Source organism: Trachemys scripta, unplaced genomic scaffold (assembly GCF_013100865.1).
Source record: "Trachemys scripta elegans isolate TJP31775 unplaced genomic scaffold, CAS_Tse_1.0 scaffold_39, whole genome shotgun sequence".
Lineage (NCBI taxonomy): Eukaryota > Metazoa > Chordata > Testudines > Emydidae > Trachemys > Trachemys scripta.
In genome coordinates this window covers 44,463-69,369 of record NW_023260526.1, presented here as the reverse complement: position 1 = coordinate 69,369, position 24,907 = coordinate 44,463, and the positions used below count along the sequence as shown (strand labels likewise).

Sequence of the window (24,907 nt, the reverse complement as noted above, 5' to 3'; positions counted from 1 at the left end):
GCTCCTCCTTACTGTTTTGTGGCCCTTGTACACGTCTATGATAGTCTGAACGTATAACTCTAGCAGATTGTGCGTCCACTGGCATCACCTCTAGGGACGCTGTCATAAGCCTTCTCTAAGTCCACAAACACTAAATGCAATTCCTTGCGTTTCTCCCTGCACTTCTCCTGCAGTATTTGGGCTGCAGATCATTGACCTTCCTGGAACAAACCCAGATTGGTTGTTGCTTACTTGATGCTCCAGTTCCTCACAAAGTCTTTTCTCGATAATTCTTTCCAGCCATTTCATCGTGTGACTCGTTTACTTGATGGGTCTGTGTGAGTCAGTGCGTCAGTGCAATGGTGCCCCCTCTGGCACCTGAGTTCACTCAACCTGGCAAGGCTGTTAGTCTATTCCTGGTGCCCAGAAATCTGAAAACTCTCTCTGCCCTTAAGTTCATCAGGGGGTTGGTAGAGGAACCCAGGCCCACTCACTCCACTGGGTTCCAGCTCAAGGCCTCAAGCTAGATAAACTAGATCAGCATTCGTTGACTCCGGCTGTGCCCTGAACTCCTTCCTGCCTTCCCTCGGGTTTCTGCAGGCTTTTCATCCTGGTGCTCTGGTCGTCTCTTTCTAGGGTGTTGTCCCTGGTGGTTCTTCAGCAGCCTGCTGGCAGGAGTTCCTTCTCCGCCTCCTCACTCCTCTGGCAGGCGCCACGCGCCTCTGCTACTCAGCCCTTTGATACTCCCAGTTGCAGTGAGGCTGCTAATCAGCAGTGTCTGTGCTAAACCTTTGGTTGCTGGGCCAGCAAGGGATAGATACACGCCATGACCGTCAGTAATTACAACATGCTTCCACATCTCCTCCTTTATGGTTGAAGATAGAGACCAAAGTGCTCTCCCTTCACCTGGCATTTTTCCACTTTGGAGGCTAAAGTTAAAGAAGTTCATCATCGTCATCACTCCCTCATGGCCTGATGCCAGAGAACAAACCGACACCTCAAAACACAGGGTCACCCAGCAAAAGGGTCCTACCTTCATAGTAAGGCTTTAGGTCACTCTGGATGGACAGCGGAAGGGACTGGTAGACAGCCATCTTCTTCTTAAGGATCTCTCTTTCCAGGGTCCTCAGGATGATGTTTGTCTGCGTGAATCAATTTAAAGCGTTTGCCGTTATCTTTTCAATCCCTCATTTGTAAAAACGATCTAAATAAACGGTTTGGAACAGAAGACCTGATCAGGGATTCGGGGGTGGGGAGGTGGTTTGCTTATTGGTAAGACCCAGAATCAAGGTGGAATATGCAGGTGTGGGATTCTTAAGGCCAGAGTTTTAGATACAAATATGTGAATTCAAACAGCCTGTGAGCTCCACAAACCTTTCCCCAGCTTAAAGGCTAAATAGCACCTGGTGCCTTCTAACTAACTTCATTGCTCCTGTGCCTCAAGGGTGTCTGAAGATTCCCTGGTTGGAGGTGCAGACTTTGAGTCTCTGATGGGTTTCCACCTCTACGACCTAGTCCAGTCCACAGTGTCCAACATATGCCCTGGTGGCTCCAGCTGATTATAATCACCAGCCAGTTAAGGGGGCAGGTTCTCTTGTTAGCTACGAGGATGAGAACCCAGTCTGGTATGTCCTTTGGGATTCCCACTTGTTTTCCAATGGTATAAAGCAGTTGGGGTACTTGCCCTAGGAATTCACAAGAGACCAGACCTTAAACACATCAGCTGCCTAGCAGTGCTATGGTGGAACTGGTGCAGAGGAGAGTGGAACTATCCCGGACCTTGGACCTTTGTTCCCTCTAAGCTGCACGGTTGGGCGGCTGCCCAGGAGAGATTCAAGTGCCGCAGAGCCGCACACATCCGGCAGTGTGTGTTCAGGTGCCCCTCCCCCTGCTGCTCTGCAGCCATGTTACTCTTGCAGCTGCTCCCAAGACCCTCCTGCTGGCTGTGCAGAGCAGGCAGGGGGAGGGAGGTGCTGATGTCAGGGTGTCCCCCTGCCCCTGTACCCCATCTCCACAGAGCAGGGGAGAGGGGACAGCCTGGCTCAGGACTCTGAGCTGGAGAAAGCTGCTGCGGTCTGAGGTCTGAACCAGCCTTCCGGGTGAGTGAGTGCCTTAAAGAGACAGACGGTCTCTGAAAATTCCCCAGCTGCCAGCACATGCAATCTCCGTCTGTCTCATTCTCTCTCTCCCTCTCCCTCTCCCCCTTTCTCTGTCACGTACACACACACACTTCTTGATACTTCCTGCAATGCACATACGTTCTCTGTACTTTTATTCTTTCAAAGTGTATTATTTGCGTTTTTTGACTGGTCTCTGCATTTCATAATTTTTATTTCTCTTACACTTAAATTTAATTCTTTGAGTAGTGAGTTCTAAAATGCCAAACCTGTCCTGGCTGGAGTAATTATCCCTGTGGTAACTTAAAATATATTATATCTGGGTTTTGTGTGTCTACTGGTGGCGCACATCCCTCGGTGCACATAACAAAATTCATTCCGCCCATGGATGGAAAAAAGGAGAGGGAGCATTGCCTTGGACCAAGATTATTTTCAGTCCTTGCGATTTATTTCAATCTGACCAGGTTTCGTTGGTGTGCACAGAGATTCGATGTCTGATTATCTTACAGACTGGGGGCCTGATCCTTGGCCCTCCCATTGGGCCGACATCACTGGACGCACCCATCCGGCACAGGAGGCATGTTAATGTATCGGGGGGCGGGATGGGGTTGGAGCACGCTGCATTGGGCTTTGACCATCCTTGCCAGTCAGGATGGTCCCTAGGGGAACCATTACCAGTGTCATTTAGGCCTTTAGGGTGCTCTAAGTCACACCAGGGCCAAACCAGTCCTGGAGTCAAGGCGATTTCTCCACCCCCCGCGCTTCCCCCTTGGGTCCTGTGCTAAACACAGCTCTGCTGCACCTGAGAGTCTGGCCCTGCATGGATGCCAGGCAATAAATGCTAAACGCTGTGTGTTGTCTACAATCTACAGCTGTTCATGTCTCTTATCAGTGGGTCAGAAGGCAGAGTTCATCACAGAGCCGATCCTGCACTCCCAGAGAGTCCTCATTACCCATTGTTATTCTCCCATTGTTATCCCCATCACCCATTGTTACCCTCCCATGGTTATCCCCATCCTGCAGCCCTCCTCGGCCAAGCAGAGGGGCAGAATAGCTGGATGAGTCTCACCCCAGAAGTTCTGTCTGGCAGGGCAGAGCACTCACTCTTTTCTTAACCTCAGCTTACTTCCTCAATGAAGAAGTTGAGCTTGCAGTGGTCCCTGGTCACTGGGCTCTTCTTCACAACCTCGCCGATTTTCTCCTGCACCGAGTCTTTGAACATATCAAGGCAGGGTTTCAGTGAGGCTCTGGTTCCCTTTTGGATCCTAGTTGGATAATAAAATATAAATCATTAAAAAGACAAATGGGCTCGATCCCCCCCTTACTCGACACAGCTGATTGGGGAGGTAGGAGGAGAAACAAAGGTGGCTCTAAGCCATCTGTATCCCCCCCTCCAATCCCACAGCTGACCAGGTGCCATGCTGACTCTGGTACAAGCTAGAGCAGCCACATGGCTACTCTACCATATGACACCTGGACTGATCCACTGAGAACTGTTCAGTCAGCTCAGGATCACTTGAAGCCAGTGCACACAGGTGCCTATCGTACCCCCCCCTCCCCCCGCTCAGCTCCAGATCACCCCCTTTACTAGCCACTAGTGTAAAGCTAGGAGATTCCCCTCGGTCAGGAAGGAGCGAACACCCAAACACACCTTTCTATAGCAGCTGGGGTAAACATTTGACCCCCCAGCTCTGCAGGAGCGACACCTCCACTGCCTCAACTACTGGGCTGAGCCCTTCTCCTTTTGGGCATCGGGGATGGATTGAAGCCACGGAGCTTTATTCACTTCATTACATGCCAGTATCCAATGCCACTTACACCCCCAAAGGGGCACAGGGTGGCATTTCCCGAAGTTACTCAGGTACAGTGCAATTAACGAAAGTGTGAATGGCAGGTGGGGGCAGGACCGCTGAAAGCAACGGAGCTGCAAAATTTGTCAAGGTGTCACCTTATTCTCCTGAAATCCCTCCTTAAATCCAGCTCTGCTGGGACCTACACAGCACCCCCTCGGGCCTGGGCTAGGCTAGTGCCAGCTAAGACTTCTGCTTTTTGCTAAGTCCACTTCATTTTGTTACTCATCTTCCTATCCATCCCCACCGTTTGTCTGACGCCCAGACTGTGAGCAGGGTCTGTCTTCTTCTTCACATGTCTGCACAGTGCCCAGCACAATGGGAGTCAGGATCCTCCACTGGGCTTCCTAGGCCCTACCATAACAATTATAAATGGTGGACGAGAGAGGAGAGTCAGGGCTGATCGTCTTGTCTACAGTCATAATAATGTGTCATGACTGGGGCTTGAACAGTCATGCCTAGTGGTCAGAGCAGGGATGGTCAGAGGCCAGGATTCAGAGTATGGGTCAGAGCTGGGGTCAGGAGTCCAACAGTGAGCTACGAGGCAGATCTCACAGACTAAGACTTTAAGGCCAGAAGGGACCATCATGGTCATCTAGCCTGACCTCCTGCATCTCGCAGGCCACAGAACCTCACCCACCCACTCCTTTAATAGACCCACAACCTCTGGCTGAGTTACTGAAGTCCTCAAAGCATGACTTCAAGACTTCAAGTGACAGAGAATCCACTATTTACACCAGTTTAAACCTCTAAGTGACCTGTGCCCCATGCTGCAGAGGAAGGCAAAAAACCCCAGGGTCTCTGCCAATCTGACCGGGGGGGAAATTCCTTCCTGACCTCAAATATGGTGGTCCATTGGACACTGAGCATTTCAGCAAGACACACCAGTTAGACGCCTCAGAAAGAATTCTGTGTAGTACCTCAGAGCCCTCCCCATCTAGTGTCCCATCACCACCATTCGGGATATTTGCTACTAGCAGTCGAAGATCGGCTACATGTCATTGTAGGTCATCTCATCAAACCATCCCCTCCATAATTTATCAAGTTCAGTCTTGAAGCCAGTTAGGTTTTTGCCCCCCACTTCTCCCCTTGGAAGGCCATTCCAGAACTTCACTCTTCTGATGGTTAGAAACCTTCATGTAATTTCAAGTCTGAATTTTTGATGGCCAGTTTATATCCATTTGTTCTTGTGTCAACACTGGCCCTTAACTTAAATAACTCTTCTCCCTCCCTAGTGTTTATCCCTCTGATGTATTTATAGAGAGCAATCATATCTCCCCTCAGCCTTCAATTGGTTAGGCTAAACAAGCCAAGCTCTTTGAGTCTCCTCTCATAAGGTAGGTTTTCCATTCCTTGGGTCATCCTAGTAGCCCTTCTCTGCACCTATTCCAGTTTGAATTCATCATTCTTAAATATGGGAGACCAGAATTGCACACAGTATTCCAGATGAGCTCTCACCAGTGACTCGTATAATGGTATTAACACTTCTTTATCGCTACTGGAAATACCTCGCCTGATGCATCCTAGGATCGCATTAGCCTTTTTCACGGCCACATCACATTGGTGGCTCATAGTCATCCTGTGAGCCACCAATACACTCAGGTCTTGCTCCTCCTCTGTCGCTTCCAACTGATAAGTTCCCAGCTTATAGCAAAAATTCTTGTTAGTTCCTAAGTGCATAACTTTGTACTTTGCATGATAAAATTTCATCCCATTTCTATTACTCCAGTTTTCAAAGGTTGTCCAGATCTTATCTGATATTCTAGTCCTCCTCTGTATTGTCAATACTTCCTAACTTTGTGTCATCTGCAAATTCTATTAGCACACTCCCACTTTTTGTGCCAAGGTCATGAATAAAAATGTTAAATAAGATGGTTCCCAAGACCAAGACCAATCCCTGAGGAACTCCACCAGCAATCTCCCTGCAGACTCACAGTTCACCTTTCAGTATGACCTGTTGTATTCTACCCTTTAACCAGTTCCTTATACACACCTCTCAAGTCTCATATTAATCCCCATCTTTTCCAATTTAACTAATTTCCCATGTGGAACTTTATCAAATGCCTTACTGAAATCCAGGGAAATTAGATCTACTGCATTTCCTTTGTCTAAAAAAATCAGTTGTTTTCTCAAAGAAAGAGATCAGGTTGGTCTGGCACTATCTACCTTCTGTAAAACCCAGTTGTATTTTATCCCAATTCCTGTTTACCTCTATGTCCTTAATTACTTTCTCTTTTTTTTGTTCTAAGACCTTGCATACAACTGAGGTCAAACTAACAAGCCTGTAGTTTTTCAGATCTCTTTTTTCCCCCTTTCTTAAAAACAGGTACTATATTAGCAATCCTCCAATCATAGGGTATAACTCCCGAGTTTTCCAGATTCATTAAAAATCCTTTCTATTGGGCTTGTGATTTCATGTGCCAATTCCTTCAATATACTCGGATGGAGATTATCCAAACCCTCTGATTTAGTCCCCTGAAGCTTTTTAGCTTGACTTCCACCTCAGATGTGGTAATTTCTACTGTACTTCCATATCCTCATTTCCATTAGCCACCCTGCTACTACCCCTGAGCTCCTCATTTGCCTTATTAAAAACTCAGGCAAAGTATTTGTTTAGGTGTTGGGCCATGCCTAGATTATCTTTGATCTCCACCCATCCCCAGTGTTTAGTGGTCCTCCTTCTTCTTTCCTTGTTTTCTTTTTATTTACATGGCTACAGAACCTTTGACTATTGGTTTTAATTCCCTTTGCAAGGTCCAGCTCTGCTTGGCTTTGGGCGGTTCTCACTTTTTCCCTACACTTTCTGATCTCCAAGAGGTGGCTTTCCTTGCTGATCCTTCCTATCTTCCATTCTTTGTAGGCTTTCTGCTTTCTCTTAATAATCTGTTCGATATGCTTGCTCATCCAGCTTGGTCTGGTAACGCTTCCCTACAAATTTTCCCCCTTGCTTGGGATCCAGGCTTCAGGTAGCTTCTGCAACTTTGATTTAAAGTAATCCCAAGCCTCCTTCACATTTAGATCCTTCAGTTCTTCAATCCAGTCCACTTCCCTAACTAATTCCCTTAATCTTCTAAAGTTTGCCCTTTTGACGTCGAGGACCCTAGTTGCAGATCTATTTGTGGTTTTCCCTCCATTTAGTTTAAACTGAATTAGCTCATGATCACTCGAACCAAGATTGTCCTCTACAACCAGTTCATCTCTGAGGTTCTCACTACACACTAATACCAAAATCTAAAATGGCATCACCTCTTGTGGGTTCGGTGGCTCTTTGGTGAAGAAATCTGTCAGTGTATCACATCCAGGAAAATCTGGGCCCAACTATTATTACTAGCACTTGTCCTCCAATCTATATCTGGGAAGTTAAAGTCTCCATAATCACACAATTCCCAGTAGTATTTATTTCACTAAAAACATTAAAGAGGTCTCTATCCAGATCCTGGGATCTGTAGCAGACCCTCAGCACTGTCCCAGTGCAGCCTCTGGTGGATTTCTTCCCCAAAGTGATTTTGACCCAAACAGATTCTGTTTTATCCATTCCATCATGTCTCATTTCTTTGCAGTCTGCCACATCATTAATATACAAGGCTGCTCCACCACCTTTACCTTTAGTCCTGTCTTTCCTGAACAGCATATACCCTTCAATACCTGCACTCCAGTTATGACTACTATGTCACCATGTTTCTGATATCCCGATAGTATCCAGTTTCACTTCCTGCACCAGGAGTTCTAGCTACTCCGTGTTGTTCCTCAGGCTCTTTGCATTGGTGTACAAACATCTTAACTGTTGCTGGTTGGCTTTGCCCAGCTTCCTCACCCAATTGGGTACAGTCATTCTACTGCCAGTATCGCCTGTCTGTTACCTTCACCGGTATTGACAGTATCTTTCCTATTAATGTCCATTCTCCTACCTACCGCTGTATTCTTTCTTTCTTGATTTTCCTCCTGGTCAATATTAGGATCAGGCGTGGAGATTATATGAGCATCTCCCAACCATCTCCCCCAAGTTCCTAGTTTAAAGCTCTTTTAATCAGTTGTGCCAATCTCCATCCCAGAAGTCTATTTCCCTCCCTACTCAGGTGGAGTCCATCCCAAGGGAACAATTCTCTGTCCATGAATGCCTCCGCGTAGTTAAACAACCCAAAGCCCTCCTCAGAGTACCACTGCCTGAGCCATCTGTTGACCATCATAATCTTGTCTCGCCTTCATTATCCTCCTCCAGGGACAGGTAAAATTCCACTGAAGATGAGATTCCATTTCCTTAAGCATCTTCCCCTGTCTGGCACAGTCTCCCTTGATGCGCTCCAGAAAGAATCTACCAGTATCATTTGTTCCCATGTGAAGTACGGTCAATTGATTCTTTCCTGTTCCTTTTAAGATCCTCTTCAGCCTCCGATCCACATGCCATATCGAGGGCCGGATTTCCAGTTAGGCACAGTAGGCACACGCCTAGGGGCGACAGCGTTCTAGGGGTGCACTAAGATTGCCAAGTGTGCAATTTCCTAGCCCAGTTGGGCTATTTTTAGCAGTTGTGAGTTGCGGTACTTTGGGCTATTTTGCTGCCCTGCGGCCGCTGGCCACACTGCTCGGGAGGGAGATCTGCCCCTCCCCCTGCTGAGATGCCCCACCCGCTGCTGGTCTCATATTGTGCCTCCTCCCCTTAGCCATTTGAAACATGTGCAGAAGTCTTGTTCGAGGGAGGCAGAATTTTCCAGAGGCCACTGTGGTGCCAGAACAGTCTGAGTTGGCTGAGGCTGACTGGTCTGGTGAGTGGCAGCAAACAGGTGGCAGGCAGGTGGCAGGGGCATTTTTTCCTCAAGTCACAGCAGCTTTCTTGGAGCCAGGTTAGGAGGCAGAGCGGGCCACACAGGGCTGCTGGGGGGGTCACAGGGCCACATGGGGATGCAGGAGGGGGCTCCAGGCAGGGCCGCAAGGGGGGGGTGCTGAAGATTCTGTGCCTAGGGGCGCGAAAGTTGTAAATCCAGCCTGGCCTGTATCTTAGCGCCCGTCAGACAGCACACCCTTCTTTTCTCCGGATCAGCTCTGGTGACAGGCCTGTCTGTTCTTCTTAGTGAGGAGCCCCATTCAGATAGATCTGCCTCATCCTGGAGGTGGTGCGATTCTCCAGCCTTCTTTCTGGCTGCAAGTTCTCTTGTCTTTTGTTCCCTCTTGCAATCTTCTGCGAGTCGCAGGAGGATAGAGGCTTTCTCTATTGACTCTTCCCCTCTGCTGTTAGGGCTAGCCACTCTTCTCTTCTTCCTTGCCCTCTCACCTTCTGTTCCTGCCTGCTGTGCCCCTTCTTCATTCTCCAGCTCAGCAAACCTGTTCCTCAGCTCTATTCATCCTTCACTAGCTGGTCTTTTCCTCTGCCTGGTTCTCGTAGTCACATGCTTCCACTGGCCACTTTCTTCACCTCACAGTTCTCCAGTCCAGCTTGCAGCTGAGAGTGTTGACTTTTCCCTTCAACCTCCTCTCACCTTCTCTCCATCATCCGCTCGAATCCCCTTTGAAAGTCAACCTAGTCTCCACCTGCATCTCCAAGCCTCAGATCTTCTCTTCCACCAGCTCTAGCAGGTGGCACTTCATGCAAACGAAGCTCTTTTCAGGTACCCGCTCCAGGATAACGTACATCCTGCAGCTTCCACATCTGGTCATCTTCCTTGTCTCTTCCATTCCTTGGGTCACTGCTGCCTCTGTACCTGTCATAACCTTCCCGCCTAAGCTCCTGTCAGGTGGAAACAAAAACAAACAAACACCAAACAGTCCCTCCCTCAAGCTCCCCTTATAAACTCCCACTCGAACTCCCCTGTTTTCCGTTCTGTTTGTTAGCTCCGGTGCCACTGACTGGCTGCTTTGCTGCCTTTATAGGGCCTCTAACAGGGCCGGCGTTAGGCCGATTCCACCGATTCCCCTGAATCAGGCCCCGCGCCTAAGAGGGCCCTGTGCCCTGAAGAAGAGAAATCAAGTAAGCCGGTACGCCCTGGTACGGCGCACCGGCTCCGGGATGGCCCGGCTTCCCCGGGGGCAATTTAAAGGGCCTGGGGCTCCCAGCAGGGGCTGGAGCCTCAGGCCCTTTAAATTGCCACCAGAGCCCCACTGCTGGAGCCCTGGGGTAGGGCTGCGGGGCTCTGGGGGCTATTTAAAAAGTCCGGGGCTCCCCTTGCTTCTACTGCCCCGGCCCTTTAAATAGCCGCTGGAGCCCCGTCGCTTCCCCAGGGCTCCGGGAGCTATTTAAAGGGCCGGGGTGGTAGAAGCAGCGGAGCCCCGGGCCCTTTAAATAGCCCCCGAGCTGCTGCTGCTACCCCGGTGGGGGAGGGAGAAGGAGGGGGCACTTACCGTACAGGGTGGGCTGGGGCTGGCTCTGACCCCCTCAGCCCCAGCCCTTCCGCCCTAGGCCCCACCCCTTCCGGGAGCCAGAGCTGGCCCCAGCGTACCGCCCGTGTTTGAGTCACACCCTGACGTCACGGCTGCGCAGAGTGTATTCGGAATGAGGCAACCCAGAGCTGCTGGGCAATCTGTCACATAGTTCCTCTTGCTGTATTGCAAGGATTATTTGCATTTTTACTGGTAAGTTGAACTTAACCATGGTTATAAATTGTCTCTATAATAATAATTATGTACTACACGTTAGCTAGCCCCAGCTGATTCCGCAATGCGAAAACACTTATAACACTTATAATGACACGTTGTTTTGGTATTCCATATACTTAAAATATCATAAATGAACTATGCTATTCGCTTGCTGCTTTAAGACTTAAGTTCATTACTGTTCGTTACGGTTGCAAATATATATCTTAAAACTGATGAGGCCTATTGTCTTAATTTCATCTAATATAAAAATAAGGACATATTTTATAAATTTTAATAAAATAAACATTCTTGAAGAAAAATCAGTTGTACAACTATCAAAACATAAATTATTTCCCTAATATGAAAGTGAAAATCTATAATTAATATTATTTTAGAATGTGGTGATGTCTATCAATATGGGTAAGAGATCGAGAGACACTGGTAGAAAGTACCCAAGTGGGAGTAAGAAAAGAGCCATATACAAGGCAAAGGCACTTGAAAGACAGAAGCAAAAGGGTGCTTTAAGCAAGTATTTTAGCAGACCTGATTCTAGTGTTGAGCCAGAAGAGCTCAGTGAAGATGCAGATATGGTTGAAAAGTCTCCAGTAGAACAGACATCACAGATAGAGAACGACAGCAACGACGAAGAATTTGAAGGGCCAGATCAGTCTGAAGAAGACACTCAAGACAGTCAAGGTGAAGAGAAGACTGGGTTAGCCAGGAGGGCCAGGGACAGGGTTCTGCAGGACCCTGAGGCCAATGGGGAGGCCAGACAGCCCTACCAAAGGAGGCTCGGTGTCTTTGCAGCCTGAGTGGGACAGGGCTCCTCTCACCTGAATATGATTGCAAACGTGGGATTGATTTTGTCATAGATGGGCTGAGCCAGGGCACTGTTGAAGTCTATGTGGGAAAAGATCCGGGACGCGTACACACCATTCTTCTGGCACACGGCTTTCAGGGTCCTGTGGAAGCCTCGGTTGCCAGTGTCTCGCTGGATAATTGGAAACACAGTTGTAATGAAGTGTGTATGGGATACATTACTTACGATTTGTATTACAGTAGGACCTATAGACCCCAACTGAGCTAGGGCCCCATTGTGCAGGGAGCTGTACATACATGCAGTGGAGCTGTAAGGTGTAATTTCCAGCTCAAGTAGACATATCCATCCACACTAACTCTGATCCGTCCAAGACCCTAGGTACGTACTTGGGGCAGCAAACCCCCCCACCTCCTGCCACCTGTGCCGACACTGCTACACTTCTCTTTGTAGTGCATTCGCTCGATCAGATGCCAGCTGCAGTGTAGATGCACCCATGAGAGACAGGCCTGTCCTGAAAAGCTACTCTAACCCATGTGCTTTACACTGCAGCATTTGACTTTGTCTCTCCACGGACGGGGGAGATCCATGGGGAGAGACATGGATCTTAGCTGGCTATTCTGTGTCTTTGCACACGGACGTGCGGACAGCAGGGCAGGGCAACTCAGAAAGACCCAGAAACTTCCAGAACAGGGCATGGCAGGTACCTGATGAGCTCAGTAGCAGTTAATGAGGCTGTGTAGGAAGTTTTCATTGTGAGAACCTGTTTTGCAGGTCATACCCAGGTCACCTTTGAGAGCTGAGCCAATCAGCGAGCGGGGGAAGGTTATAAATAGAGGAATTAAAAACAGCCCTGTGGACAGCAGCTGATCGAAGCAGGACCAAGAACTGAGGTTGCTGCGAGGGCTGGGTCCCACCCCTGCACTACTCTGGGAACAGGTCAGTGCTATTCCAGCTTTACTTACTAGGGCAGTATTAGGATAATGTTGGTCCATAGCGGCGTGTTTTATGGACCTAGAAGGAGAGCGGGGGACAGGGGGGCATTTATTACCTTTAGTGGTGTCGCTCATAGATCTAGCTTAGCAGTAACGCAAGGAACCTACAAGCCTGTATCCTGTATGGCATTGGCTTAACCATGTTAAGATAAGTAAAGTAGGTCTCAGAGTGGCAGCCGTGTTAGTCTGTATCAGCAAGAAGATCGAGGAGTCCTTGTGGCACCTTAGAGACTAACAAATTTATTTGGCATAAGCTTTTGTGGGCTAAACCCCACTTCATCAGATGCAAGCAGTGGAAAATACAGTAGGAAGATATATATACACAGAGAACATGAACAAATGACTGTTGCCATACCAACTGTAACGAGAGTAATCAATTAAGGTGGGCTATTATCATCAGGAGAAAAAAAACCTTTTGTAGTGATAATCAGGATGGCCCATTTCCAACAGTTGACAAGAAGGTGTGAGTAAGAGTAGAGGGAAAAAATTAGCATGGGGAAATAGTTTTTACTTTCTGTAAGGACCCATTCACTCCCAGTCTTTATTCAAGCCTAATTTAATGGTATCCAGTTTGCAAATGAATTCCAATTCTGCAGTTTGTCATTGGAGTCTGTTTTTGAAGTTTTTTTGTTGGAGTATTGAGACTTTGAGGTCTGTAATTGAGTGACTAGCATATATAAAATGGCCCAGCAGTTCCCAGTTCCTCAAAATCTAGGGTAATAGCTTGCTCAAGAGAGGGAGTTGGTACTTAACGATACCAGGCAACTGCAGGAACACTGAACTGATACTGGGCTGGGATATTTTTGGATAGAATTGTTGGCAAATGTTTAATCACAAACTTGCTTTAGCAATAGGTGACATCTATGATAATGAGCTAAAAGGCATTAATATGTTTACCTATCGAATAAGGGCACCCCAATATTATGAGGGTGAGGAAGTCAGATTTGGACATGGGAAGCTGGGCATCTGAATGAATATTCATGATAGCACTCAGGGCCTACAATAGGCCAAGCCACCATGTAGTGGGCACTAGGTTTCCATCATTGACCCTTCCGCTCTTCATTGTTCTTATCTAGGACTGGCCTTTGGGTGTTGGGGGTCTGAACCATCGGACTCATTTGGCATGCCAGGGACAGGGTTAGTCCTTTTGTCTCTCACACCAGGTCCCCTAGGAGGGGTGTGAGTAGATGAGCATATGCAGGGGATGACACCACAGGTATCCCTAATGCTATTTTACTGCTATTTGTTTTTGTGGTTTGGAAGTTCCTTCTCTTCCTTGATTGTGTTAATAAAAGTGGCTAAGACTTTGCCTTGCCCTCAGTGTGAGTGTCGTTGCCATGCACCCTGGGTTCCCCTCAAGATATTGAACTTATTCATTTTAATTCTGTTGAGTCTGATTCTGGAATGAGAACCTATTACCCCCAGCTCATTAAATTCATAGCAAATGGCAATCAATACCATTAACAGCCACTAAAGAATCAGGCTACAGAACCTGTGGCACTTACATTTGGCTCTCAGCTAACTGCTCTGAACTGGGATTCTGTCTCGGTTAGAGAGCACGAACGGGGCAGCACTTACTGAGGGGAGGGTCTGTGAATTCTTGCCCATGTTAGCTGGGTCTATGGGGAGAAGATGGTGCCCTATAGAGTGAGAGGCTTGTAGAGATCCAGGGAATGGATATTTTATAGGCTGATCCCAATCCCTGCACCACTTTGGCTACAGGCTAGAGATTTGTGTTTCACCAGCAACTGAGAGGACCAGTCAGCTACTGCCCCAAGGGCTGAAAGCTGCTAGCTGGGGAGCTCCCCAGAGTGTTTGTTCCCTGCCAGGGTCTGAAGTGTTTGTTCGCTGCCAGGGTCTGAAGTGTTTGACAGGAGTGTTCTCGAGCTCTGAAGAGTCCAGGTGACACACACGACACACCACAGTCACCCTGCAAAGACTGAGGGCTTGTCTACACTGGCACTTTACAGNCCCTTTTAGGTAGTTGAAAGTAGCTATCAAAACCCCTCTCGTTCTTCTCTTCTGCAGACTAAACAATCCCAGTTCCCTCAGCCTCTCTTCATAAGTCATGTGCTCCAGCCCCCTAATCATTTTTTGTTGCCCTCCACTGGACTCTTTCCAATTTTTCCACATCCTTCTTGTAGTGCGGGGCCCAAAATTGGACACAGTACTCCAGATGAGGCCTCAACAATGTCAACTAGAGGGGAATGATCACGTCCCTTGATCTGCTGGCAATGCTCCTAATATGCTGTTCCGCCCATGGATGGAAAAAATGAGAGGGAGCATTGCCTTGGACCAGGATTATTTTCAATCCTTGCGATTTATTTCAATCTGACCAGGTTTCGTTGGTGTGCACAGAGATTCGATATCTGATTATCTTACAGACTGGGGGCCTGATCCTTGGCCCTCCCATTGGGCCGACATCACTGGATGCACCCATCCGGCACAGGAGGCATGTTAATGTATCGGGGGCGGGAGGGGGTTGGAGCACACTGCATTGGGCTTTGACCATCCTTGCCAGTCAGGATGGTCCCTAGGGGAACCATTACCAGTGTCATTTAGGCCTTTAGGGAGCTCTAAGTCATACCAGGGCCAAACCAGTCCTGGAGTCAAGGCGATTTCTCCACCCCCCGCGCTCCCCCCTTGGGTCCTGTGCTAAACACAGCTCTGCTGCACCTGAGAGTCTGGCCCTGCATGGATGCCAGGTAATAAATGCTAAACGCTGTGTGTTGGCTACAACCTACAGCTGTTCATGTCTCTTATCAGTGGGTCAGAAGGCAGAGTTCATCACAGAGCCGATCCTGCACTCCCTGAGAGTCCTCATCACCCATTGTTACCCTCCCATGGTTATTCCCATCCTGCAGCCCTCCTCGGCCAAGCAGAGGGGCAGGATGCCGGATGAGTCTCACCCCAGATGTGCTGTCTGGCAGGGCAGAGCACTCACTCTTTTCTTAACCTCAACTTACTTCCTCAGTGAAGAAGTTGAGCTTGCAGTGGTCCCTGGTCACTGGGCTCTTCTTCCCAACCTCACGGATTTTCTCCTGCACCGAGTCTTTGAACATATCAAGGCAGGGTTTCAGCAAGGATTTGGTTCCCTCTTGGATCCTAGTGGGATAATAAAATACAAATCATTAAAAAGACAAATGGGCTCGACACAGCTGAGTGGGGAGGTAGGAGGAGAAACAAAGGTGGCTCTAAGCCATCTGTATCCCCCGCGCCAATCCCACAGCTGACCAGGTGCCATGCTGACTCAGCTATCAAATCCCCCCTCATTCTCTTCTGCAGACTAAACAATCCCAGTTCCCTCAGCCTCTCTTCATAAGTCATGTGCTCCAGCCCCCTAATCATTTTTTGTTGCCCTCCACTGGACTCTTTCCAATTTTTCCACATCCTTCTTGTAGTGCGGGGCCCAAAATTGGACACAGTACTCCAGATGAGGCCTCAACAATGTCAACTAGAGGGGAATGATCACGTCCCTTGATCTGCTGGCAATGCTCCTAATATGCTGTTAGCCTTCTTGGCAACAAAGGCACACTGTTGACTCATATCCAGCTTTCAGAGTAGCAGCCGTGTTAGTCTGTATCCGCAAAAAGAAGAACAGGAGTACTTGTGGCACCTTAGAGACTAACAAATTTATTAGAGCATAAGCTTTCGTGGACGAAAGCTTATGCTCTAATAAATTTGTTAGTCTCTAAGGTGCCACAAGTACTCCTATATCCAGCTTCTCATCCACTGTAACAACCAGGTCCCTGCCTAGCCACTCAGTCCCTAGTCTGTAGCAGTGCATGGGATTCTCCCGTCCTAAGTGGAGGATTCTGCACTTGTCCTTGTTGAACCTCATCAGATTTCTTTTGGCCCAATCTTCTAATTTGTCTAGGTCCCTCTGTATCCTATCCCTACCTTCCAGCGTATCTACCACTCCTCCCAGTTTAGTGTCATCTGCGAACTTGCTGAGGGTGCAGTCAACGCCATCCTCCAGATCATTAATGAAGCTATTGAACAAAACTGGCCCCAGCACCGACCCTTGGGGTACTCCACTTGATACCGGCTGCAAACTAGACATGGAGCCATTGATCAGTACCCGGTGAGCCTGACGATCTAGCCAGCTTTCTATCCACCTTATAGTCCATTCATCCAGCCCATACTTCCTTAACTTGCTGGCAAGAATACTGTGGGAGACCGTATCAAAAGCTTTTTGGTAAGCCCACTTAATTTTGTTACCCATCTTCCTATCCATCCCCACCGTTTGTCTGACGCCCAGACTGTGAGCAGGGTCTGTCTTCTTCTTAACATGTCTGCCTAGTGCCTAGCACAATGGGAGCCAGGATCTGTCACTGGGCTTCCTAGGTACTACCATAACAATTATAAATGGTGGACGAGAGAGGAGAGTCAGGGCTGATTGTCTCTTCTAAAGTCATAATAATGTGTCATGACTGGGACTTGAACAATCATGCCTAGTGGTCAGATATTTGACACTAGCAGTCGGAGATTGGCTATATGCCGTTGTAGGCCATCTCATCAAACCATCCCCTCCATAAACTTATTAAGCTTAGTGTTGAAGCCAGATATGTCTTTTGTCCCCCACTACTCCCCTTGGGAGGCTGTTCCAGAACTTCACTCCTCTGATGGTTAGAAACCTTCATCTAATTTCAAGCCTGAATTTGTTGATGGCCAGTTTATAGCCATTTGTTCTTGTTCTTGGCCCTTGACTTTATACCTCTGATGTATTTATAGAGAGCAATCATATCTCCCCTCAGTCTTCATTTGGTTAGGCTAAACAAGCCAAGCTCTTTGAGTCTCCTCTCATAAGGTAGGTTTTCCATTCCTTGGGTCATCCTAGTAGCCCTTCTCCACACCTATTCCAGTTTGAATTCATCATTCTTAAATATGGGAGACCAGAATTGCACACAGTATTCCAGATGAGCTCTCACCAGGGCCTCGTATAATGGTATTAACACTTCCTTATCGCTACTGGAAATACCTCGCCTGATGCATCCTAGGATCGCACTAGCCTTTTTCACGACCACATCACATTGGTGGCTCATAGTCATCCTGTGAGCCACCAATACACTCAGGTCTTGCTCCTCCTCTGTCGCTTCCAACTGATAAGTTCCCAACTTATAGCAAAACTTCTTGATAGTTCCTAAGTGCATAACCTTGTACTTTGCACTATGCAATTTCATCCCATTTCTATTACTCCAGTTTTCAAAGGTTGTCCAAGTCTAATATGATATTCTGGTCCTCCTTTGTATTGTCAATACCTTCTAACTTTGTGTCATCTGCAAATTTTATTAGCACACTCCCACTTTTTGTGCCAAGGTCATGAATAAAAATGTTAAATAAGATGGATCCCAAGACCAATACCTGAGGAACTCCACCAGCAGTCTCCCTGCAGACTCACAGTTCACCTTTCAGTATGACCTATTGTAGTCTACCCTTTAACCAGTTCCTTATACACCTCTCAGTTTTCATATTAATCCCCATCTTTTCCAATTTTACTAATTTTCCATGTGGAACTTTAAATCCAGGGACATTAGTCTAAAGAAAATCAGTTGTTTTCTCAAAAGAAAGAGATCAGGCTGGTCTGGCACTATCTACCTTCTGTAAAACCCTGTTGTATTTTATCCCAATTCCTGTTTACCTCTATGTCCTTAACTACTTTCTCTTTCTTTTGTTCTAAGATCTTGCATACAACTGAGGTCAAACTAACTGTAGTTTTTCAGATCTCTTTTTCCCCCTTTCTTAAAAACCATCTACTATATTAGCAATCCTCCAATCATAGGGTATAACTCCCGAGTTTTCCAGATTCATTAAAGATCCTTGCTATTGGGCTTGTGATTTCATGTGCCAATTCCTTCAATAAACTTGGATGGAGATTATCCAAGCCCTCTGATTTAGTCCCCTGAAGCTTTTTACTTTGACTTCCACCTCAGATGTGGTAATTTCTATTGTACTTCCATATCCTCATTTCCATTAGCCACCCTGCTACTACCCCTGAGCTCCTCATTTGCCTTATTAAAAACTCAGGCAAAGTATTTGTTTAGGTGTTGGGCCATGCTTAAATTAGTTTTTATCTCCGCCCATCCTCAGTGTTTAGTGGTCCTCCTTCTTCTTTCCTTGTTTTCTTTTTATTTATATGGCTACAGAACCTTTTACTATTGGTTTTAATTTTCTTTGCAAGGTCCAACTCTGCTTGGCTTTGGGCACTTCTCACTTTTCCCCTGCACTTTCTGATTTCCAAGAGGTAGCTTTCCTTGCTGATCCTTCCAATCTTCCATTCTTTGTAGGCTTTTTGCTTCCTTTTAATAATCTGTTTGATATGCTTGTTCATCCAACTTGGTCTGGTAACGCTTCCCTACAATTTTTCCCCCTTGCTTGGGATCCAGGCTTTAGGTAGCTTCTGCAACTTTGATTTAAAGTAATCCCAAGCCTCCTTCACATTTAGATCCTTCAGTTCTTCAATCCAGGCCACTTTCCTAACTAATTCCCTTCATTTTCTAAAGTTTGCCCTTTTGACGTCGAGGACCCTAGTTGCAGATCTATTTTCCCTCCATTTAGTTCAAACTGAATTAGCTCATGATCACTCGAACTAAGATTGTCCTCTACAACCAGTTCATCTCTGAGGTTCTCCCTACACACGAATACTAAAATCTAAAATGGCATCACCTCTTGTGGGCTCGTTGACTCTTTGGTGAAGAAATCTGTCAGCCATCACATCCAGGAAAATCTGGGCCCAACTATTATTATTAGCACTTGTCCTCCAATCTATACCTGGGAAGTTAAAGTCTCCCATAATCACACTATTCCCAGAAGTATTTATTTCACTAAAAACATTAAAGAGGTCTCTATCCAGAGCAAAATCAGATCCTGAGGTTTGTAGCAGACCCCCAGAACTAACCCAGTAGAGCCTCTGGTAGCTTTCTTCCCCAAAGTGGTTTTGACCCAAAACAGACTCTGTTTTAGCCATTCCATCACTCCTAATTTCTTTGCAGTCTACCTCATCATTAATATACAAGGCTGCTCCACCACCTTTACCTTTAGTCCTGTCTTTCCTGAACAGCACATACCCTTCAATACCTGCACTCCAGTTATGACTACTATGCCACCATGTTTCTGATATCCCGGTAGTATCCGATTTCACTTCCTGCACCAGGAGTTCTAGCTACTCCGTGTTGTTCCTCAGGGTTTTTGCATTGGTGTACAAACATCTTAACTGTTGCTGGTTGGCTTTGCCCAGATTCCTCACCCAATTGGGTACAGTCATTCTACTGCCAGTATCGCCTGTCTGTTACCTTTACCGGTATTGACAGTATCTTTCCTGTTAATGTCCATTCTCCTACCTACTGCTGTATTCTTTTCCTCCTGGTCAATATTAGGATCAGGCGTGGAGATTATATGAGCGTCTCCCCCAAGTTCCTAGTTTAAAGCTATTTTAATCAGTTGTGCCAACCTCCCTCCCAGAAGTCAATTTCCCTCCCTATTCAGGTGAAGTCCATCCCAAGAGAACAGTCCTCTCTCCATTACTGCCTCCCAGTGGTCAAACATCCCAATGTTCTCCTGATAGCACCACTGCCTGAGCTATCTGTTAATCATCATAATCTTCTCTCGCCTTCATTATCCTCCTTCGGGGACAGGTAAAATCCCACTGAAGATGAGCTTCCATTTCCTTAAGCATCTTCCCCAGTCTGCCACAGTCACCCTTGATGCGCTCCAGAAAGAATCTACCAGTATCATTTGTTCCCATGTGAAGGATAGTCAGTGGAAGGATAATGTACATCCTGCAGCTTCCACATCCAGTCCTCTTCATTGTCTCTTCCATTCCTTTGGTCACTGCTGCCTTTCTATCTGTCATAACCTTCCCGCCTAAGCTCCTGTCAGGTGGAAACAAAAACAAACAAACACCAAACGCTCCCTCCTCAAGCTCCACTTATAAACTCCCACTCGAACTCCCCTGTTTTCCGTTCTGTTTGCTAGCTCCTGTGCCACTGACTGGCTGCTTTGCTGCCTTTATAGGGCCCCTAATCAGGGAAGTCCCACCTTCTAACTGGGGATGGCCCATCCCCTAAAGGGGGCTCTGCTATGATCAAAGGCTCTGTTTCTCTGATAGCACACTGGCCCCTATCAGCCTCTGCAAACTTAAACAACCACTACCACCACACAACACACAAGAACTCACTCCCTTCCCCTAAGGAACAGGGGCTTGACTCCTCCCTTCTCCTCCAACACAACTCCCACTCAAATTCCACTGTTTTCAGCTCTGTTTGCTGGTTCCTGTGCACAGGAGGGAGGGATAGCTCAGTGGTTTGAGCATTGGCCTGCTAAACCCAGGGTTGTGAGTTCAATCCTTGAGGGGGCCACTTGGGGATCTGGGGCAAAATCAGTACTTGGTCCTGCTAGTGAAGGCAGGGGGCTGGACTCGATGACCTTTCAAGGTCCCTTCCAGTTCTAGGAGATGGGATATCTCCATCACTTCAGCTCGGGCGTTCGCCTTGTTTCACAGACACTTCCTGGCACTCCTCCTGGGTTTAACTAGGGTGCCTGGACCAATCAGGGGCCATGAGGGAAGCTGTCAGTCTGGCCTTCCCAGGTGGTACTTCCTGTGGTGTTTATCTCCACAGGGTCTAGATCAGTGGTTCTGAAACATTTGTATTGGTGACCTCTTTCACACAGCAAGCTTCTGAGTGTGATCTCCCTTATAAATTAAAAACACTTTTTATCATTTAACACTATTATAAATGCTGGAGGTGAATTGGGGGTTGGGAGCGGAGGCTGACTGCTCATAACCCCCCATGTAATAATCTCAACTCCTTGAGGGGTCACAACCCCCGGTATGAGAACCCCTGGTCTATACGGTAATATATGCAGGCCTACCAAGCCTGTTGGGTAGTGGTGCGGAGGTGTCAGCTGTCCTGTACACCCAGGTTCTAGTCCCCACAGAACCTCACGTCATGCTCCAGCAAGACTGGGGTTAGGGGAGCTGGTGGGGGACTCCACCAGGCTGGGTTAGCCAGGAGGGCCAGGGAACAGGTTTCTGCAGGACCCTGAGGCCAATGGGGAGCCTAGAGCCCTACCAAAGGAGGCTCGGTGTCTTTGCAGCCTGAGTGGGGCAGGGCTCCTCTCACCTGAATATGTTTGCGAACATGTGGTCGATTTTGTCGTAGATGGGCTGAGCCAGGGCGCTGTTGAGGTCTATGCGGGCGAAGACCCGAGATGCATATACACCATTCTTCTGGCACACAGCTTTCAGGGTCATGTGGAAGCCTTGGTAGCCAGTGTCTCGCTGGATAATTGGAAATACAGTTGTAATGAAATGGGTCTGGGATACATTACTTACAATTTGTATTCCAGTAGGACCTATAGACCGCGGCTGAGCTAGGGCCCCATTGTGTGGGGAGCTGTACATACATGCAGTGGAGCTGTAAGGTGTAATTTCCAGCTCAAATAGACATATCCATCCACACTAACTCTGATCCGTCCAAGACCCTAGGTACGTACTTGGGGCAGCAAACCCCCCCACCTCCTGCCACCTGTGCCGACACTGCTACACTTCTCTTTGTAGTGCATTCGCTCGATCAGATGCCAGCTGCAGTGTAGATGCACCCATGAGAGACAGGCCTGTCCTGAGGAGCTACTCTAACCCATGTGCTTTACACCGCAGCATTTGACTTTATACCTCCACGGGACGGGGGAGATACAGTGGGGAGAGACATGGATCTTAGCTGGTTATTCTGTGTCTTTGCACACAGACATGCAGAGCGCAGGGCAGGACAACTCAGAAAGACCCAGAAACTTCCAGAACAGGGCATGGCAGTTACCTGATGAGCTCAGCAGTGGTTAAGAAGGCTGTGTAGCTTTGCAGGGCATACCCAAGTCACCTCTGAGAGCTGAGCTAATCAGAGAGTGGGGGGAAGGTTATAAATAGAGGAATTAAAAACAGCCCTGTGGACTCAGCAGCTGATCGAAGCAGAACCAAGAACTGAGGTTGCTGTGAGGGCTGGGTCCCATCCCTGCACCACTCAGGTCAGTGCTATTCCAGCTTTACTTACTAGGGCAATATTAGGATAATGTTGGTCCAGAGTGTGACGTTGCACTCCATATGCTTTATAAAATATGCTTGGACTGTGAATATAATGTAACTGGAATATGCTTTATGCAAAAGGTCTCTTGTAAGGTATCATTACAAAGCTTATAATCTACTGAGTGTGTTAATCCTATTTGTATGAATGTATCATTCTTGTATCTGAAGTTAAAATATGAAGTATTACTCTGAAGTCTTATTGTAATTATGCAAAGTGTGGGCCATTAATGGTGGTTTAGAATCTTGATGGCTCCCGTTGATCTGGATAATCGGTTGTAAATGGCTCTGTTTACTTGTAAGCCTTCCTGTATACGGGGGAGCCAGCCAGTGCGTAATGAAGTCTCACAGGGCATATGAACATGTCACATGATACTGGAATCCATCTTAAACTTGGTGTTTTTTCATTTAGAAGGAGGGGTGGAAACCCAGAGAGGGACAAAGGATTCCCGCCTTATGCCAAAGCTATAAAAGGGGGTGGAACAGAACAACGGGGGATGCAGTCATGAGAAATTCCGTAGTTACCACCTGAGCTGAAACTAACAAGAACTGTACCAGGGAAAGGATTGGGCCCAGACTAGAAGGAGTCTAGTCTGTGAAAGAAGCTTATTGGAACATCTCTGAGGGTGAGATTTACCTGTATTCAATTTCTTTACTGTATTAGGCTTAGACTTGCCTGTTTTGTTTTATTTTGCTTGGTAACTTACTTTGTTCTGTCTGTTATTACTTGAAACCACTTAAATCCTACTTTTTATACTTAATAAAATCATTCTTGTTTATTATTAAACCCAGAATAAGTGATTAATACCTGGGGGAGCAAACAGCTATGCATATCTCTCTATCAGTGTTATAGAGGGCGGACAATTTATGAGTTTACCCCGTATAAGATTTATACAGAGTAAAACCAATTTATTTGGGGTTTGGATCCCATTGGGAGCTGGGTGTCTGGGTGCTGCAGAGAGGTGACCTGCTGAGCAGTTTTTGGTTAAAGTCTGCAGCTTTGGGGGCGTGGACCCGACGTGGGTCTGTGTTGCAGCAGGCTAGCATGTCTGGCTCAAGAAGGCAGGGTTCTGGAGTCCCAAGCTAGCAGGGAGGCTCAGAGGTAATCTCATCACATCAGGTGACAGTCCCAAGGGGCTCTCTGTGACTGAACCCGTCACACATAGAGGTGTGTTTTATGGACCTAGAAGGAGAGCTGGGGGTGGGGGAACATTTATTACCTTTAGTGGTGTAGCCCATAAAACTAACTTAGCCTTTTATTTTACTTAGCAGTAACTCAAGGAACCTACAGGCCTGTATCCTGTAAGGCATTGACTTAACCATGTTAGGATAAGTAAAGTAGGCCTATGTCCCTTAGCATATATAAAATGGCCCAGCAGTTCCCAGTTCCCCAAAATCTAGGGTAATAGCTTGCTCAAGAGAGGGAGGTGGTACTTAACGATACCAGGCAACTGCAGGAACACTGAACTGATACTGGGCTGGGATATTTTCAGATAGAATTGTTGGCAGATGTTTAACCACAAACTTGCTTTAGCAATAGGTGACATCTATGATAATGAGCTACAAGGCATTAATATGTTTACCTATCGGATAAAGGCACCCCAATATTATGAGGGTGAGGAAGTCAGATTTGGACAGGGGAAGCTGGACATCTGAATAAATATTCATGATAGTGCCCAGACCCTACAATAGGCCAAGCCACCATATAGCGGGCACTAGGTTTCCATCACTGACCCCTTAGCTCTTCATTGTTCTTATCTACCACCGACCTCTGGGTGTTGGGGGTCTGAACCATCAGACTCATTTCGCATGCCAGGGACAGGGTTAGTCCTTTTGTCTCTCACACCAGGTCCCCTAGGAGGGGTGTGAGTAGATGAGCATATGCAGGGGATGACACCACAGGTATCCCTAATGCTATTTTACTGCTATTTGTTTTTGTGGTTTGGAAGTTCCTTCTCTTCCTTGATTGTGTTAATAAAAGTGGCTAAGGCTTTGCTTTTCCCTCAGTGTGAGTGTCTTTGCCATGCAGCCTGGGTTCCCTACAAGATATTGAACTTGTTAGTTTTAATTCCGTTGAGTCTGATTCTGGAATGAGAACCTATTACCCCCAGCACATTAAATTCATAGCAAATGGCAATCAATACCATTAACAGCCATTAAAGAATCAGGTTACAGAACCTGTGGCACTTACATTTGGCTCTCAGCTAACTGCTCTGAACTGGGATTCTGTCTCGGTTAGAGAGCACGAATGGGGCAGCACTTACTGAGGGGAGGGTCTGTGAATTCTTGCCCATGTTAGCTGGGTCTATGGGGAGAAGATGGTGCCCTATAGAGTGAGAGGCTTGTAGAGATCCAGGGAATGGATATTTTATAGGCTGATCCCAATCCCTGCACCACTTTGGCTACAGGCTAGAGATTTGTGTTTCACCAGCAACTGAGAGGACCAGTCAGCTACTGCCCCAAGGGCTGAAAGCTGCTAGCTGGGGAGCTCCCCAGAGTGTTTGTTC

The 24,907-nt window shown here is 47.2% G+C and overlaps 1 protein-coding gene across 1 annotated transcript in view; it reads right to left on the bottom strand.

The window, feature by feature from the left end:
* The window catches only part of LOC117870578 (nuclear GTPase SLIP-GC-like), a gene marked incomplete at its 5' end in the record, with an annotated part of 86,875 nt that overhangs the window by 18,077 nt on the left and 43,891 nt on the right, over positions 1-24,907 (bottom strand). The window contains 5 exons of the mRNA XM_034757774.1: positions 1,013-1,121; positions 3,223-3,361; positions 11,347-11,504; positions 15,292-15,430; positions 21,448-21,605. Of these exons, the coding sequence (XP_034613665.1) occupies positions 1,013-1,121; positions 3,223-3,361; positions 11,347-11,504; positions 15,292-15,430; positions 21,448-21,605 (703 nt within the window). The remainder of the gene's footprint in view (positions 1-1,012; positions 1,122-3,222; positions 3,362-11,346; positions 11,505-15,291; positions 15,431-21,447; positions 21,606-24,907) is intronic.